Below are 16,664 nucleotides of genomic sequence, written 5' to 3'. Positions count from 1 at the left end.
TATTGAAGTGTTTGTCCAGCTCCCAATGCATCCCTCTTGTCTTTCAGTGACCTTTTATCCTTTTTTTTCCCAGACAACTACGTGGTGACAGACCATGGCTCTTGTGTTCGCTCCTGCAATGCTGATACTTACGAAGTGGAAGAAAATGGTGTTCGGAAGTGTAAAAAGTGTGATGGGCTATGCAGCAAAGGTATAAAAGCATGGAATAAACCAGTAAGGCTTTGAGATGATAGGTAATTCATTAGAAAAAGTGCAGGGAGTTCTGATCTTAGTTAAGCACAAATTCAATATCAGTCAGATCCAGTGATTGTTTGGAAATCTGACAAGTGGTTTGATCAGGAAACATGACTGTGGGGCATGCTCTCCAGCTGGGATACACCACAAGTACAAGTGTATCTTGCACATCAGCCTTATCCTTCATTTGTCCTTCCCAGTACCTCATTAAGGGGAATAAAATTAAAATGGGACAAAGAGAGAAAGAGGAGCATGTGCCAAACAGAGCCTGTGTGCAGAGAAGCTCAGACCAGAGCTGCACAGCTAGGCAAGCAGGAAGCAGTTATCTTGTGGCACTCTCTGAAAAGCAAAAATAGGCAAAAGATCTGTGAAATTCAGAGTGGTAGGTTTGACCATTTGGAATGCTTTTTCATAGCATCTCTGTTTCTCCCTTTCCATGTAACTGGGCTTCACCCTTCTCATTTTGTATCTCTCCTTTAACAGTGTGCAATGGCATTGGAATAGGTGAACTTAAAGGGATCCTCTCCATAAATGCCACTAACATTGACTCCTTCAAAAACTGTACCAAGATCAATGGGGATGTCAGCATTCTCCCAGTTGCATTTCTAGGGTGAGTTACCTGCTGGTCACTAAGCACTGAAAGAAGGGCTGGGAAGAAAGAAGGGCTGGGGAGGCTGAACTGTTCTTTTCCCAATTCCTCATTCTGTTTGTTTCAGTGATGCCTTCACGAAGACTCTACCCTTGGACCCCAAGAAGTTGGATGTCTTCAAAACAGTCAAAGAAATATCAGGTTAGCAATGAGTTTTAAGCTGAGATGTTCTCTGACCGATACTGCCAAAATAAGAGGGAGAGAAGGGAAACTTTTTAAACATATGAAGAGAAGAGCAAGCAAAGAGTTTCTATCTCTGAGCTACCAAGGGTCACTCTTCACCAAGGTGGTCAGCAGTGCCTTGCCAGCATTACGCCCACATAACCCATATTGGTCTCCCATCCAAGGTGTGTGGTTTGGCCAGAACACCCCTTCTGCTGAACTGTCAGCCTTAGAGAAGAGTAAAAGCAGAGGAGATCCTCAGCCACCCAAGAAGCATGTGGTGATGCAGAGGCGTACCACTCTAGCTAAGAAAAGCCAAGTGTGTTTCTATTTGTGGAAAACCTTTCAGCAGCTCCTTAAGGAAGCGTGCTCAGTGGCTTGCGTCATCCTTACAGAGACACCCTCTCCAGCCTGAAGAGCTCTTCCTTGGGGTGACTGTATCGCCTTGAGCACAAAACAGCCAGCAAAGTGCTCAGCTGCTGTCTTGCACCAAGTATCAATTAAAAGTAATTTTGTTCTGCCCATTATAAAATGAACATAACATCGGAGCTGGGTCCACAGACCAGACTCCAGTTCCCTTTTTTTTTCTCTCTTACCTGTCTGGTTCCCTTCAGGGTGGCAATGACTAACTGCAGAGCGTCGTACAGCAGCCTTCAATTTTCCAGATTCTCCCTGTCCTCCCAAACCCCTCAGCTGAGCAGGGAATTCTGCTTGCTTCAGCAAATCCACTCCAAGTAGCTGTCTGTTCTGCTCTGTTCTTGCTTTTCAGTTTTCCTCTCCACTAAGGTTTGCTCACAAATGGGACGGAGTGATACTTTTCTCCCACAGGATCAGAGCCTGCAGCCTCTCAGGCAGGGTATCTGCTGGCCAGAGCCATCATCACTGGTGACTCGGTGTGGCAGGATGTGCGGCCCACTGACATCCTCATCTGTTATGCTCTTAAGCCCTCGTGGTGGGCTAAGAAGTAAACTGTTTATAAAACAAGGTTTAAAAATATCTCCCTGCTCCCTAAAATGTCATGTTTCAGTTTGAGATTCTCAGATAAGCATAGGGAAAGCACCAGCGCCTTCTCCTGGTGCAGGATTTGGTCAAGGAGGAGGTTCTGCTGCCAGTACAGGTTTAATTTCATTATTATTATTTTTTAATCTTCTTTTCTTTATCTCAGGATTTTTGTTGATTCAAGCCTGGCCCGAGAATGCTACTGATCTCTATGCTTTTGAAAATCTGGAGATTATACGAGGCAGAACAAAGCAACAGTAAGTAAATCATGTGCCGACTGTAAGCAGAACACTGTTTAGAATTGCTCTTGTCTGAGCACACCAAGATTGCAAGCAATGTGAGACTCAGATGTCCAAAAACTAATGCAAAATGGGAGAAACCCTTCAAGGAGTAGAGCACTGTCTCTGTAGCAGTAGATAATGGGTCCCAGGGGTAAAGACCTTCAGCTCTGTGCCACATGTGGAAGGAAGGCTGCCCTGAGCCTGCTTTTAGGACCAGGGTCTCCCACACCACCATGGAAACACAAGCAGGACACAGAGTGACTTTTTACAGTTTGGGATAAGTTATTAAGGTATCAGAAGCACTTTGGGATTTGAGGTAGGTGGGCAGCAGGGGACAGAGACTGCCAGGCAGTGCAAACATCATCAGCGCTTCCAGTGCCCTCCTAGGCTTGCCGCAAGAGGAAGAACGACTTGGTGGACAAGCACAAAATAATAGCTGCTTTAGCTACAACCATTGTTGCACATCATTTACTTGTCAGAAGACATGTGTCCTGACAGTTTTAGCTTAAAAAGCCCTTGGAAAACCAGATGTGAGTATTGCAGTTGTTATATAACAGGCATGTCATGTACTAGGCAATAAGTTTAGAGGGCTGAGCAGGATCCTGCTTGAAGAAAATGCAGTTCACAGCAACACACATTTGAGAACTAAAAGAAGAACATGCCGAGTAAAACTCTGCTTACTAATTATCCTTCTTGTGTGTGTTTTCTTTTTGTCCATCTCTGTTTTAGTGGCCAGTATTCCCTTGCTGTTGTTAACTTGCAAATACAGTCCTTAGGGCTGCGCTCCCTCAAGGAAATAAGTGACGGAGATGTTGCTGTTATGAGGAACAGGAACCTCTGCTATGCTGACACCATGGACTGGCACAGCCTGTTTGCAACTCAGAGCCAGAAAACAAAGATTTTACAGAACAGAGATAAAAATGAGTGTGGTAAGTTAGCACTGCATTCCTACTCCCCACCAAAGCTCATGCTGAAATAGAAGTGTAAACTTGCATTTTCATAATTCAAGCAAAGCTTTTTTTCCCGCTGTTTTCTCTGGCTACAAAATTCATCAGTGATACTCCTTTAATGAACATGGTGAGGAAAAAGTGGGATTTTTTTTTTTCCCACCAAGAGATGTGGACTTCATGGTGTCCAACAGATCAGGAGTTCCTTCACCTCTGTGAGCATAGTGAAGCCACAAAGCTGACTCCTAACATTGGACTTTCTTGACAAGGTCAAAGCTGTGGTTCAACCATACTGCTGTTGACTGCAGTGGTCCCTGGGCCAAAATATAATGATTTCTTTTTGCAGAATATGAATACTTTGTGATTGAGAAATTTATCGTGAAATCACAGAACATTTTGGGTGAAAAGGGACCTTTAAAAGTCGTCTAGGCTAACCTCACTGTTATGTGCAGTGATGCCTTCCACTAGACCAGGTTGCTCAGGGCCCCATCCAATCTGACCTTGAACTCTTCCAGGGATTAGATATCCACCACTTCTTTAGGCAACTCTTGCCAGTGTCTCACCACCCATTTTAACTATGTCTTCATTACATCCATTCTAAATTGACTCTTTCAGTTTAAAACCATTTCCCTTTGTCCTGACACTACAGGCCTTGTTAAAAAGTTGTTATATGCCCCCTCTAAGTACTAAAAAGTCTCAATAAGGTTTCCCTGGGACTGTCTCTTCCTCAGACTGGACAACTCCAGCTCTCTCAGCCTGATTTAGTATTATTATACATCTGTTAGGCTGTCACAGAGGAGCTTGTTCTTATTTTGAAAGATCAGAAGTCACTCTTAGTTTCAGGCTTTGGGACTTAAGAGAAGCATGATTTCTCCTCTTCCACACTGCCAGGAGCATTCACATGTGCTTTGGAACAGATTGGAGAAACTATCTAGTCAGATGGAGTGAGGATGCAGAGTTTGAGCTCTCTTGCCTTGACATTCATGGCTTTTCTTATCTTTGTTTCTCTCTCAGCTGCTGCCAAGCACGTTTGTGACCCCCTGTGCTCAGATGTGGGCTGCTGGGGCCCAGGACCCTTCCACTGTTTCTCCTGCAGGTTTTTTGCTCGCCAGAAGGAGTGTGTGAAACAGTGCAACATCCTACAAGGGTAAGTTGTCTCAGAGGTGCTCGAGGTTTTGGTGATGATTTGGGGGTTTTGGTTTTTAAAATATGTTGTAGCTGGAAAGAAAGCAAAAAATAGGGTCTCTGGTTTCATGGGATTTCACCAGCTTTGCAGAGATGTTACGTGAACATAGTACCTCGTTGAGGTACCTCTTCTTTCTCGGTCAGTATTGCTTGGGAGTTTGTTCCTGCTACAGTGAACTGCTACTAAAACATCCCCTTAAGCCCACAAGGAGAGTATCTGTAGGCCCAAGGAGGCTAAGCCTTATACCTCCTTCCCACAAGTAATAAAAGAGCTTAAAACCCTGGTGAAAATCCAAGCTGTGACTTGTTATGTCAAGTACATTGGGTGAGAGCCAGAGCCATTTAGAGTCCCCAGGAGCTCAGTCATCTCCAGAGCCAGGGACTCATGTTTGCTCAGATGAGCAGCTCACCCTTGCAACTTGCAAAGTTACAGTCAAGGGAGAGTGAACTTGCATGCAAAAATTACTGAGAACAGCAATTTCAGGGCAAAATTATTGCTTCAGCCTCACTCAGGCCATTGAGAACATATTACTGCTTGTGTGTTAGGGCTGTGGCTGGGTTTTTCAGGCAGTTCAACAGGTGATGTAGGCGGGAAAGGTAGGTCTAGCAATGAAAATTACAGGGACTTTTCAATAAAGCTTTGACTTTTAAAGCTCACAAGTATTAAGCAAGTACTTGTCAGGGTGCTAATGCCTCTGATGTTTGTATTTCTCTAGTGACTTGTAGTTCAGCAGCTGTCTTTTCTTAAGTGAATTCTCTCCAGCAGCTATTATAACCTGAAGGGCAGATCTGGGCATTTTTTGTGTCGAATGATGGGTAGATTTAGTTTAATTAATAACACCATTACTTGAAGTGGAACAGCTTTATTGCTATTGAAACCATCTGTTCCCAACTTTCATATTTTAATGATTCATTGTGTGTTGTAGAGAGGACATGAATTTAATTATCAGTGCCTTGCTGTTTAACTTTCCTAATTATTATTTGTAGCCTTGGAATCACTTGAACTGTTTTTGCTGATCTCTTTGCATCACCACCTTTTAAAAGCCTCTAGAAATGGTTGTGAATATTCTGTGGCACTAACTTAAAAGGGAAAGTAAACTAATTTGTAGTGTGCAATCTGGAATGCCATGTGTTTCACTGTCAAACAAATTTCCCTTCCTCTCTGTCGTCACAAGTGCTACTGGTGTAGCCAAGAGGGTCCCCCTGTACCTCCTCCTGTCTCAGTACCATCATCATCTCAATTGATTTAAAGTGGAATACTCAGGAAAAGGAGAGAAGACCACAATTTATCACTCACTAATCAGCCTGGGATTTAATTATTTCTCTTTTGTTGTTGTTGTTGTTTTCCAGGGAGCCAAGAGAGTTTGAAAAGGACTCCAAGTGCTTACCCTGCCACCCTGAGTGCCTGGTGCAAAACTCCACTGCATACAATGCAACCTGCACTGGACCTGTAAGAGCAGATTCACCTTAGCAAACCTCAAACTATGTATTAATAAGTATTTCCCATGTTGAGATAATCCTCAGGTCTCGTTTACTCTTCTCTGAGGCAGACCAGAGGTGGGAAAGGTTAGAAGTCAAGATCTTGGGGCAGGGGAGCAGGAACAGGAGAGGAAACCTCAGGGTGTTATTTTTCTTTTGTGACATGCAATCCACAGCCACATGCATTGTAGGGCCTTTAATTTTTTGTGTCTTTTACATAGGAAAAAAAGACTTGTGTATGTGAGAATACAGTAATTTGGCAAACATTTGAGGGACACGTAGATACTGAATTGCCATGCTGATGTGAACAAGATAGATCAAACTTATTGTAAAACACCAGTTTTCTTTTTTTTTTTTCTTTATTTTAATTGAGATCAAATCTCCTTCTCTCATCACAGGTCCTCCTCTGTGCTATTTGACCCAACTCTTTAAACACCCAGCAGCCTCTGAGTGTATGACCCTTGCCCATCATCAGTTTGAAGAGTCACTGCTCAGTAATGTGAAGCATTTCCATCCTCCCTTCTAGCACCATAGTCTCAGAGATGTTATTAACATTATAAGGTCCTTCAGGCAGTGACCACCCCCTGTTCCATATTTGCTCAGCATCTAGTAATCAGTCTATTATAGTGGCCCTTAGATATTACAGTGATTAAAATAATTTTCTTATGGCATGTATTACTGTAGTCCCACTGCAACTGGCACTTGGATCTTGTCTGGTTTTTCTCCATAGCAGAAGTTGACCCAGAATTGCTAGTTCCCCTTCTTTAAAATATTTGGGTCATTCATGGTGCTGTTACAGTCCTAATAAAAACAGGTCTGCCAAAAATAGTGAAAGGCAATTCCTTTAAACACAAACTAAGTGCTTTTCAAAGTAAAAAAAAAAAAATCATGCACTCCTTAGGTTGCCTCCATTACTCCATGCTTCTCTCTAACAGAGGAAAGAACCTGTGCTGAGAAACCAGGTAAATAATAATTTGAGGCCAGTACTTCAAGAGGGTGTCAGCAGGTCCAGTGTTTTAAATTGTGTGATGGTAGATTGTACCAGGTAGCTGCCAAGCCATATGATTTTCAGACAACACCTTATTGAGGTGTCATTAAAATATTCCCCACTTAAAATGAAAAATGTAGGTTTTCCAATGAGGCAGAAGGCAAACCAGGGTAAAAGAAGCAACACTGAAATGCAAGAAAATACTAGCTTAAAAGAGCAGGGACTACCTTTTGTATGGTCCATCCTACAACAGCAATTGCTTGCAAGAATAAAAGAATAAAACCAGATGATGCTGAAAACTTCCGGCAGTGGAAGGCATTTAGATTTATCTTCTGAATTTTCTCCTGAATAGGCTGATTGAAGGACATTGTAAACAAGTTGCTTCTCTTTGCAGGGTCCTGACAACTGCATGAAGTGTGCCCATTTTATAGATGGCCCCCACTGTGTGAAATCCTGCCCAGCAGGGGTTCTGGGTGAGAATGACACCCTCGTCTGGAAATACGCTGACGCGAATGCTGTTTGCCAGCTCTGCCATCCAAACTGCACCCGGGGGTGAGTAAAACCTTGGTTAAATGGAGACAGGGAAGAAAAGAAATAGGGGAACAGCTCGTCTTGAGCTCCTTCTCTTCCTGACAATCCCATGTCAATCCACTGAGAAGAACTAGCAGGGAATAAGAGAGGTCAGCAGTACACAGGTAATGTAAGCAGAGTGTGGCAGACTTCGTAAGTAGGAAAAATTCAGTGGTGCTTCATCTTTACATGGAAGGCAGAAAAAAATGGTTTAGGGGGTTTGAAACAGGTTTGCTTGATAACTTAAATATAACATTTCCTGGAATTTTACAGAACTCACCCAGCAGTGATGCACTTTTTTTTCCCCCACCTGGCTTGTTGCTGGGTCCTCTGGTTTTGGGAGGAACATCAGTGACATCTGGTGGATGCTGGACTCTTAAGGCCCATCTTTATCTGCACTTTTCAATTTTTGGGAGGGAAATCCCAGCGGAATAACATGGTGTTTTAATTTTTCTCTGTTCTTTTCATATGCTAGCACTTGGTCTGAGTTGAAAGCCTTGCTTGCCTCCAGAGTGTGGCATTATTAATGGGCATCACAGTTAACCCCATTTTTGTCCTCGTTTGGGGGCACACTTAAACTGCCACCTGGAACAAGCTGTGAATTGAACTAGTTAACCTACATGACAAGTAACAGCTGTCTCCTCGCCTGGTTTCCAACGTGCAAAAGACATAGGATGTGCAGTAAAAGGTTTTAGGGTTTGAGAGTTGATTGCTAGACTATGATGCTTTCAGAGCGAAAAACCACACACATTTGGTGTATTTTCCTTCATAGGCCTCTCCCTTTCACCCTGCAGGTCTGTCTGATCCAAAATCCTTCTATAGTATGCCTGTAATATGTGTTGCAAGAGAGGAGACCAACCATTATCCCATTGTGTATTAGCTAATCCAACTGCCAGGTCCTCGACTTCATGGAAAAAAGGAGATATGAAGGGTGAAGTTAGCAAGGAACAGCCTTTTCTAGTGCTCCTAGTAAAGTTCAGTGCACTGGTTTTCAGATGGTAGTTGTACTACCTATGTAGATTTACTGCAATTTACAGTGATGCCCCCTGATTTTGTTATAGTCACAGGCAAGACTTATCAGGGCTTCCCACTGCAATGCCTGAGAACAAATTGTCTCAGTTGAAAAGGAATCTTTATAAGTTTGCTCTTTATTAATGACCTCAGTAGTCCCTACTGATACAAACTGGCCAAAGAGATCCAATATCCTCCTTCTAACTGGCCACATGGAAATGCAGCTGATTAGTGGAGCAGCATAATGAGTAACCACATCTGAACAAGGCTTTCCACTGCGCAGCCTTGGTAGTGAGATCAAACACTAGGATCAAATAAATGCAGACTTGGAGAATGTAATCTGCCAGAAAGGGATGTAACGACGAGCCATGCAGTGGCTTTTAGTGCACAAGCAAGTTCCCAGAGCAGACTTCATCAGAGAAGTCGATTCCTGCCTGGCTTTGGCAGTGGATGGGGGTACCACAGGAGTCTGGCAGGAGGTGGGTTTACAGTAGGGAGATTTTTAAAAATGAGGGTACCTAACATATGGCTCTATGTATTTGGCCCTGTGTTTTCAAGGCAGAACATAAAAAGTAGTATCAGTTTCATCTTTTACATGAAAAATGGACTGAATTTGCATCAGTTACATTGTAAACATAGTCAATCACCCTATTTGAGTTGCTGCCCAAATGGGGCAGAAGAAATAGGCTGTATACCTGAAGGGCTCGAGAGAGCTAGGAGGTAGTGTTGCTGGTTTTGCTATACAGATGGTACCTCTGAGGCCAATGGCATTGATGAGTAAGGAGGCAGTGTCAGTGGCACGGTATGGGAATATGCAGTCTGGCGCAGCGTTGTCCCCGTGAAGGCAATCCATCAGTAACGCCACTTCTCTTCACGCCTTTCCCTGCATTTTGCTGGGATCTGTTCAGCAGTGGGTGGAAAACATCTGTCTCACAAAGTTTTTGCATCCTTAGAAACCACAGTCTCAGCAATTTCTGCATGACAAGAAACAACAACTTCATTTCTATCCTTGTCCAATTTCATGGCTAGAGCCCACAAAATCTTATCAGCATGATTAAGTGTGCTTACTTCAGTAGTCATGGTGGTAAGGGTTCCCAGGATCTCTCTCTTTTTTCCTTATTTGAAGAAGCTGCAAGCAAAGGACTTCTTTTCCCAGCTGAGTTTTGTCACAAACTTTGTTTTTTCATTTTAGGTATGCGTACTGGTAGTACATCACTTCTTTTGTAATGCCACAAAGAATCCCTTCAAGAATCCCTTTGTAATCCCACAAAGAATCATTTTCTTTGCTGAGTCAGTTTTTCAGCCTTCATTAGAACATAGAATGAAGTTTTCTCCTGCTCAGCCCAAAAGACTCCTTCTTTCCCGATTCTCCTGTACTCTCTTGCAGATTTTGTACACAACCTTCCTTTCGCCATGCCTCTAGTACAGCTGAGAATATGTGCTACTACAAAGAAAGCAACATCTCAAAAGCCCTGGAATTACCCTGTCTATATCTTCAGCATCTAGTGACACTCACTAGCTTAATTAATCTGCTCAGTGTTGAAAGATTTGGTCTCACAGAGTACAGGAATTAAACTCAGACACAGACACAACCACTGGAGGGAATGAGCAAGGAGAAGAGAAGCCAACACTGACACAACCTATCTCCGCAGTTGCTACTAACACTATGTGTCTCACCAGTCCTCATGTTAAATGCCAAGGGATTTTTGGGGCAGGTGAGAAAGAGGCCAGGGGATCCGAGAGGGAAGGTTGGAGCAGCATAGTGCAAATGTTATGCCTTTGTCACACTTGAAAGGTTAATGAGAGAAGAGGACAAAGTAAAGTTTTTGTAAAGCTTTGAAAAGCCCACTGGTTTTTAATTTCTTTTATGACTGTGAAGTAACTTAGGCTGTTACAGTGTCAGTCCTTTCTGAAAGGCCTTAAAGCATAGCAACTTGACTGTATTACATCAAATTAGGAACTATGGGTCAAGGAGAAAGTTGTTAAAATCTTGATGGATTTGGGAAATAAATAGCTGTGTCTGCACTGGGACAAGTAATATTTACATAGTCAAATGAAATGCTGAGTTCAGAATTAAACAGTTTTCAGGAACTGTACACAGCATTAATTTTCCAATGAGTAGAGAAATATTTCAGAGACTACAACTGTTCCTATATCCATCTGATCTTCAGGCACTTCATAACCTAAGTCTCATTTGGTTTCTGTAACCAGAAGAAAAATTACTAAGGAATGGAAAAAGTGATTGTTTAGATTCCATAAAACTTGAGTTACTTATGTTGAGTGTCATCATAAAATTCCATAATAAGAAAGATAGTTATAAGTAGTCCTGGATGGATATTTCTCATAGGCTTTGTTTCTTCTTTGACTTGTGAAATGAATCAGAAAAACTCATGGGATTTGAAAAGCACAAGCTGATCTGTCATTTTCTTTCCAGATACCTTTTTACTTTATCCACCCAGACTTGATATTGATGGGGGAAAAGAAGGGGACAGATAAAGACCTACGCTTCTTCTGTTTCTACTTTGAGGTGTAGGAAAAGAACTGGTCGGTCATTCCTCAGATTGTAAATACTATCAACCAATTCTATTGGTGTTAGAAAGCACATAGAGGACTAGCCATTATAAAGTAGCGTGGCAAAACAGAATTTTGAGGAAGAGATACTTTGAGGGACAATAATCATATTCTGAAATAAAGGTCTTTTAATTTCACATTCTTATTCAAGAGCAGCCACACGTACTTTGTTGCATTATCATGTAGAAATTCATGTCTGGGCAGTAGAGCACGATAGGATGAGATCTGGAGTCTTAGATCAGTTTTCTATTGAGCACCCGAAGCAAGATCAGCCTCCTATGACTGTAAACAAGCTAGTGGTTCTGCTCTGCACGTGCAGCCTCTCTGTGCTTAGTTACACAACTCAGCAAACAAAGCAAGCTGTATGCAGATAGGAAAACTAACAAAGCTGAGTACCCGGATCTGGGAATTGGTATGCACAGCACTTCCAGCATGTCCAGGACACCAGGATGCACATTCTTGCATGGGAGCCCAGTGAACTTACAAGACCTTCCAGATGCTGGGTCTTGGAGCACTGTGTTGGCCCAGAAACAAGGCCATGAGGGAAAATCAGAGTAATGAAAACAAACAAACAAATAAAAACCCATTAAAATGAGTAGTTGCTTTACCTCTTCCTTCCCCAGACCTAGACCAAGTTATAAGATCTGCAACTCTGCCTAACATTCTGAAATTTTTCTGGTTCCTCCTCTTAGCAAAAGGGATTTCAGAGCAGTTTTCCTGGCACGGGCTCACTCCTTATCCCCTGCTTGACCTCCTCTGAATTTGTTTTGAGACAATCTATTTTCTTTAAGTCAGCGCAGAGAGCGGATACCACAAACTGGACTTTACTCCTTCCTGTGCTCTGTTTTTCAGAGGTGATGTCACCCCCTCTCTGTAATGCTCTCCTTCCTCAGCAGACACCACAAAGACCACAATTCCCATGAAGAGCATCCATCTCGTAGCCTAGCAGCACTTGAGGAATTCACAGTGCCTCTCATGCCCATTAGACCATCAAGTGAACGCAGTCACTGTGCTTTCATCTGTGTTGTCTTTTGCATTGGGCTGCCAAAATTAATTTTGAGAATTTTAAGCTCAAATGGAGGGTGAATGACTTGCTGGTAGAGTTCCTGGCTCTCTAGATAGCTGCTGTACCTGTTTACATTACCAGTAACATAAGACTATAGATTCTAAAAGAAAAATATCATGGACACATGCCCACAAACTACAGCCAGAGAGAGTGCTCTCAAATCCTGTTTTTTTGATGGGAGTCCCTGTTTTCCATTGCAATAGAAAGTCTGAAAATTGAAATCTTTACCTTATCAGGAAACAAGGATATGCTGGAGGGTCTGCAATGATGCATTTCCACATGTATTTCTGTCCTTGTCCTTTCCACATGTACTTCTATCCTCCTCCACAGTCAGCCCTGAGCTCCTGCGCTAATGCTGATGTCCATGCAGAGCCAGGGAATCCATGAATTTTGTGTGTCTGTGTTCTCCCCCCATTCTACCATGTGACAAAAGTTGTTTTAAAACATTCTCTAAACTGAGTATGCAGCATAGCTGTTCCTCTAGATAAAAGATTTTTGGAGCAAGGTCATTGACTGATATTTAGTGGAGTGTATGACTATTATAAATTCCTATGTTAATACTTGGACTGCTCTGAAACACAAGCTTTTCAATCAGTAGCACTCTTAGTTGGAATTATAGAAGTATGTAGGCCAGAGCTACTATGTTTGTAACGTTCATTTGTTTTTACAGGTGCAAAGGGCCAGGTCTTGAAGGCTGTCCAAATGGGTGAGTATTTCATCTGCTACAATTAATGGCAGACCTGGAAAGAATGCATGTGTGTTTATATTTCCACACTGGACACTGCAAGGCTGGGACTTCAGTCTTCAGCTCTGTACAGGGAAGTGACAGCTTAGAGCAGACTCAGACCTATAAAAATGGTTTAAAGAACTGAGAAATATTGCTACTGGCACAAGACGTCAAAATCTTGTTCTGCTTAGCCTTTTTTCTTGTCAAGGTGAGACTTGGAATCTGTTACTGGCAACAAAAAGAGGGGATGGAAAAGGAAAGGATTAAGGACAGAGAAAGAGAGATATATAGGACTGATGTAGTTACCTGCATTATGGAAGACTCAGAGAAGCGGAGGGCCTGTGATCTGTACATCTCCAACAGTTCCATTCCCAGACAGATGCTCATTTGTCACACTATATCTTGTATCAAACTGTTTGGCCTCATGACATGCTCAAGTTCATACAACAAGTTAACAGGCTTCTTTTGCTGAAAGAGAGGGATTTATTTTCTTTCCACAAAGTCATGCTATGGCAAGACAAATTCAGCCTAGAAGTAATGTTAAAAGTGACCGCATTTAGTAGTAATCCCTGGGGCAACTGAGAAAAAAGCTGGCACGGATATCTAAGTACAGACCAAAAAACAACCTCTGAAACCAAGTTCTTCTTTTCAACTTTAATTTGAAATTACCAAGGCTCTAACAAAGAGGCAGCAAACTGTACGTGAAACAGGGATGGCACACACAATACCTGGCCTCAGACATTTGTACTTGGGAAGGCAGATCATCTCACGTTCAGTGTGACCCTTACAGCATGGCCCCTCCAATAGTGGTGAGGTGTCAGCTTCATTGCAGGTATCACAACTGCTTATGCCCTCCCGGATCTCCTCCTCTCCACATGCTTCATGTGTCTGATCACATGCAGACTGCCCACAGATGGAGTACATAGGCATCACAGATTTGATGCTCATGTGCTTGGTGGGTTTGTCAGAGCAGAAATCCTTTCTCTTAAGCTATGAGGATCAATTCCAATTTCGAGTTTGAGAGAAGAGTGAAGACTTTGAACAGATTACTGCATGAGAAACTTGAAAATGCAGATGCCCAAGAAATATGAAATGTCAAATAGACCCTTTGTGGTTGTCCAGAGTATGTGTTTGATCAAAACCTAAGGCTTCACGCAACCTCTATAAGTCTTCTTTAAAATCTCACAGCTAAGAATTTTTTTCTCCTTCTGCGTCTCCTACTGTGTTGCAGCTCCAAAATTCCATCTATCGCAGCTGGCGTTGTCGGAGGTCTCCTGTGCCTGGTGGTGGTTGGATTGGGCATCGGCCTTTACTTGCGGAGACGCCACATCGTCAGAAAGCGGACCCTGCGCCGGCTGCTGCAGGAGAGGGAGGTGAGCGGTGCTGGCACAGCTGCAACACCCAGTGCTTTTTTCGGGGCAAAGGGGTCCACCCTCCTTTTACCAGAGAATTAGAGCTCCATGCTTGTACTAAAGCCTTGTACTTCAGCTATCCCTTGGCGTGGAAAACACAGTGTCTACCACGCTACCCAGGAAAGAGGTGGCGTGCATCTATCATCACCTTCTCAGTTAATCTCGAATCTGATCCCTCTGGATATAATTTTCAAAAGATTTAAAAAGATGTCTCAATCCCAGGGAATAGTCACTGAGATTGTCTACTCAGAAGAAAACTATACCTTCAGGGTGAGGTGCAATGTGTTTGCTGATCCATACCACCTTGCTGGGTAGATCTTCAGCCTAAAATCATGCATCGCTTCAGACAAGCCTTGAGGCTCCTGTTGCAGTTTGAGGTGCTTTTGAAAATGTTACCCCCTTGATCAGATGCGTGCCTGATCCTGCAGAAAAAAAGGAGATCAGGGAAAGGAACTGAGGAAGTATTTATGTCTTGGTTTTGGTTTGTTTTTAGCACAAAGCCATCAAAGTGAATGGTTTACCCTGTTGGGCATGAACAAGGTTTCTACTCCACTTTTTCGTTTTGCATGGCTTTGTGTGCCTTATAGCATTACGTTCTGGGTACCTCATATATAAAAGAGCAAAATTTCATATCCTGGATTGAAGCTGCTCTTTTATGATCAGCCCCTTTCTCTTTCTAGTCCAGTCCTAGTAAATAATTAGCAAATTGGTTTTAATATTCTGCTAAAAGCCCAGTTGCAGTTTCCTTCAGTACTCACTGGATTTGCAGAGTCAGCTGCTAAAATCCTTAAAAAAAAAAAAATCTGTCCTGTTTTTCAATGCACTACGTAACTGTATTTTTTACATACTACTATATTCTACAGTTCTGATAGCAGAGTTCAATTTGTGCTCAGCTCATATTGTACCTTCTGGACTCCTCAAAATGAGGATACTTCATCACAAGAGAAAGGTTGCTGATCCACTAAAATTGAATTGAATCTAGCTAAATATGGGTTTATTCAAAGGGAAGGCAAAAGGAGAAACAACAAGGGAAAAAAGCTGACTTATGCATCATAAAAGTGTTAAATACCTTCGTTTGAAGGGTATTACTGCTGTTTGCAATAAGGCTTAGATCAAATGTTGAAAAAATTGATCACCGTTTCGGCATCTTTTTCTTGAGGAAAGAATCACTGTCAGAATTTCAATTGCTGCTTATATACCTTGTGGTCTGGGGGAACTACTGGTACCCTGGGAATTTCATCCAGTTAAACAAGAGCAGACCTGAAAGATTGCATTATTTTAAACATTTTAATAATTTATTCACAAGTTCAAAAAAAAAAAAAATCTCCTTTAGGATCTGTTGCAATTACATTCTTTTTCATGCCGCATTTTAAGGCTTTGAAGTCCAAACCTCCATTTAAGTAGTAGTATTCCTTCATTCTCCTTCGAAATGGCAGTCACCACTCTGTGATTTTTGGAGCAACTTTAGGTATTTATTCCTGTGAGTCAGCACAGAGCTGTCCTCCCATGAAATAAAATATTCATTATTTTAAAGGAAGGATTTATTTGCTTCCCAAAAGTGTTCAACCTTCTAGACTGTGTATCCTTCTAACATCATCTTCTGTCTGCACCAGCTTGTCGAACCACTGACACCCAGCGGGGAGGCACCAAACCAGGCTCATCTGAGAATTCTAAAGGAAACAGAATTTAAAAAGGTCAAAGTTTTAGGCTCTGGAGCTTTTGGCACTGTTTATAAGGTAAGATCACCATGTTTCTCTTCTCCATCTTGCTTCCTCATGCAGAAGCCACCCAAACAAAGTCTGAACTGGGAGCTGTGACCATTGTGTAGGGTTTTTTTCAACTAGATTTTGTAGCATATATCTACTGAGTGGTAGAAAGATGACTCAATCATCATTAGCTGAGTTATGAATTGGGTAACAGGAGAAGGTTTATGTAAGATGTTGCCAAAGTCATATTGCTGAAACTGGAAAACAAAGATCTTGATTTGAAAACTACCACAGTCAAATACACCCTATTGAGAATATTAAGAAAAAAAAGAAATGCACTTTGGTCAGCTTAGGGCTAAGCCATTTTTGTGTGTCATCTGGGGTCTTGTTTTTATAATTTTCAATCACTCTTTTGTTGTAACTGACTCAGATGTGTCCAAGTGTCTACACACCTTCAGTTGTGTAGGTCCACAAGGTATTTTTTCTCTTGGTGTTTGTTTATCCCCCGTGTTTCTTCATCAAGTTCCACTTTTCGATGCTTCTCCTTTTATTCAGGATATGTGTTTCAGGCTTTGCCAGTAGTACTGAAATATTAACTGTAGGTTGATATATCTCTTTAAAAAGCTATATTCTGAAGCAGGCCTCCAGCTACTAGAAACTTCAGGGACGTGAAAAGA

General features: G+C 42.2%; 1 protein-coding gene across 3 annotated transcripts in view; it reads left to right on the top strand.

Moving 5' to 3' along the window:
• EGFR (epidermal growth factor receptor) overlaps positions 1–16,664 on the top strand; it is a 1,326,436-nt gene that overhangs the window by 120,353 nt on the left and 1,189,419 nt on the right. For all 3 annotated transcript variants that reach the window (XR_007630657.1, XM_050330250.1, XM_050330238.1), the window contains exons 8-18: positions 74–190; positions 718–844; positions 951–1,024; positions 2,211–2,301; positions 3,055–3,254; positions 4,287–4,419; positions 5,808–5,907; positions 7,319–7,476; positions 12,813–12,848; positions 14,101–14,242; positions 15,895–16,017. Coding sequence is in view for 2 of the 3 variants with exons in the window: in XM_050330250.1 (XP_050186207.1) it covers positions 74–190; positions 718–844; positions 951–1,024; positions 2,211–2,301; positions 3,055–3,254; positions 4,287–4,419; positions 5,808–5,907; positions 7,319–7,476; positions 12,813–12,848; positions 14,101–14,242; positions 15,895–16,017 (1,301 nt within the window). In the remaining variant the exon portion in view is untranslated. The remainder of the gene's footprint in view (positions 1–73; positions 191–717; positions 845–950; positions 1,025–2,210; positions 2,302–3,054; positions 3,255–4,286; positions 4,420–5,807; positions 5,908–7,318; positions 7,477–12,812; positions 12,849–14,100; positions 14,243–15,894; positions 16,018–16,664) is intronic.

Source organism: Myiozetetes cayanensis, unplaced genomic scaffold (genome assembly GCF_022539395.1).
Source record: "Myiozetetes cayanensis isolate MyiCay16 unplaced genomic scaffold, myiCay2020 scf1, whole genome shotgun sequence".
Lineage (NCBI taxonomy): Eukaryota > Metazoa > Chordata > Aves > Passeriformes > Tyrannidae > Myiozetetes > Myiozetetes cayanensis.
The sequence above is the reverse complement of the archived record's forward strand: the minus strand, read 5'-3'. Positions and strand labels throughout refer to the sequence as shown.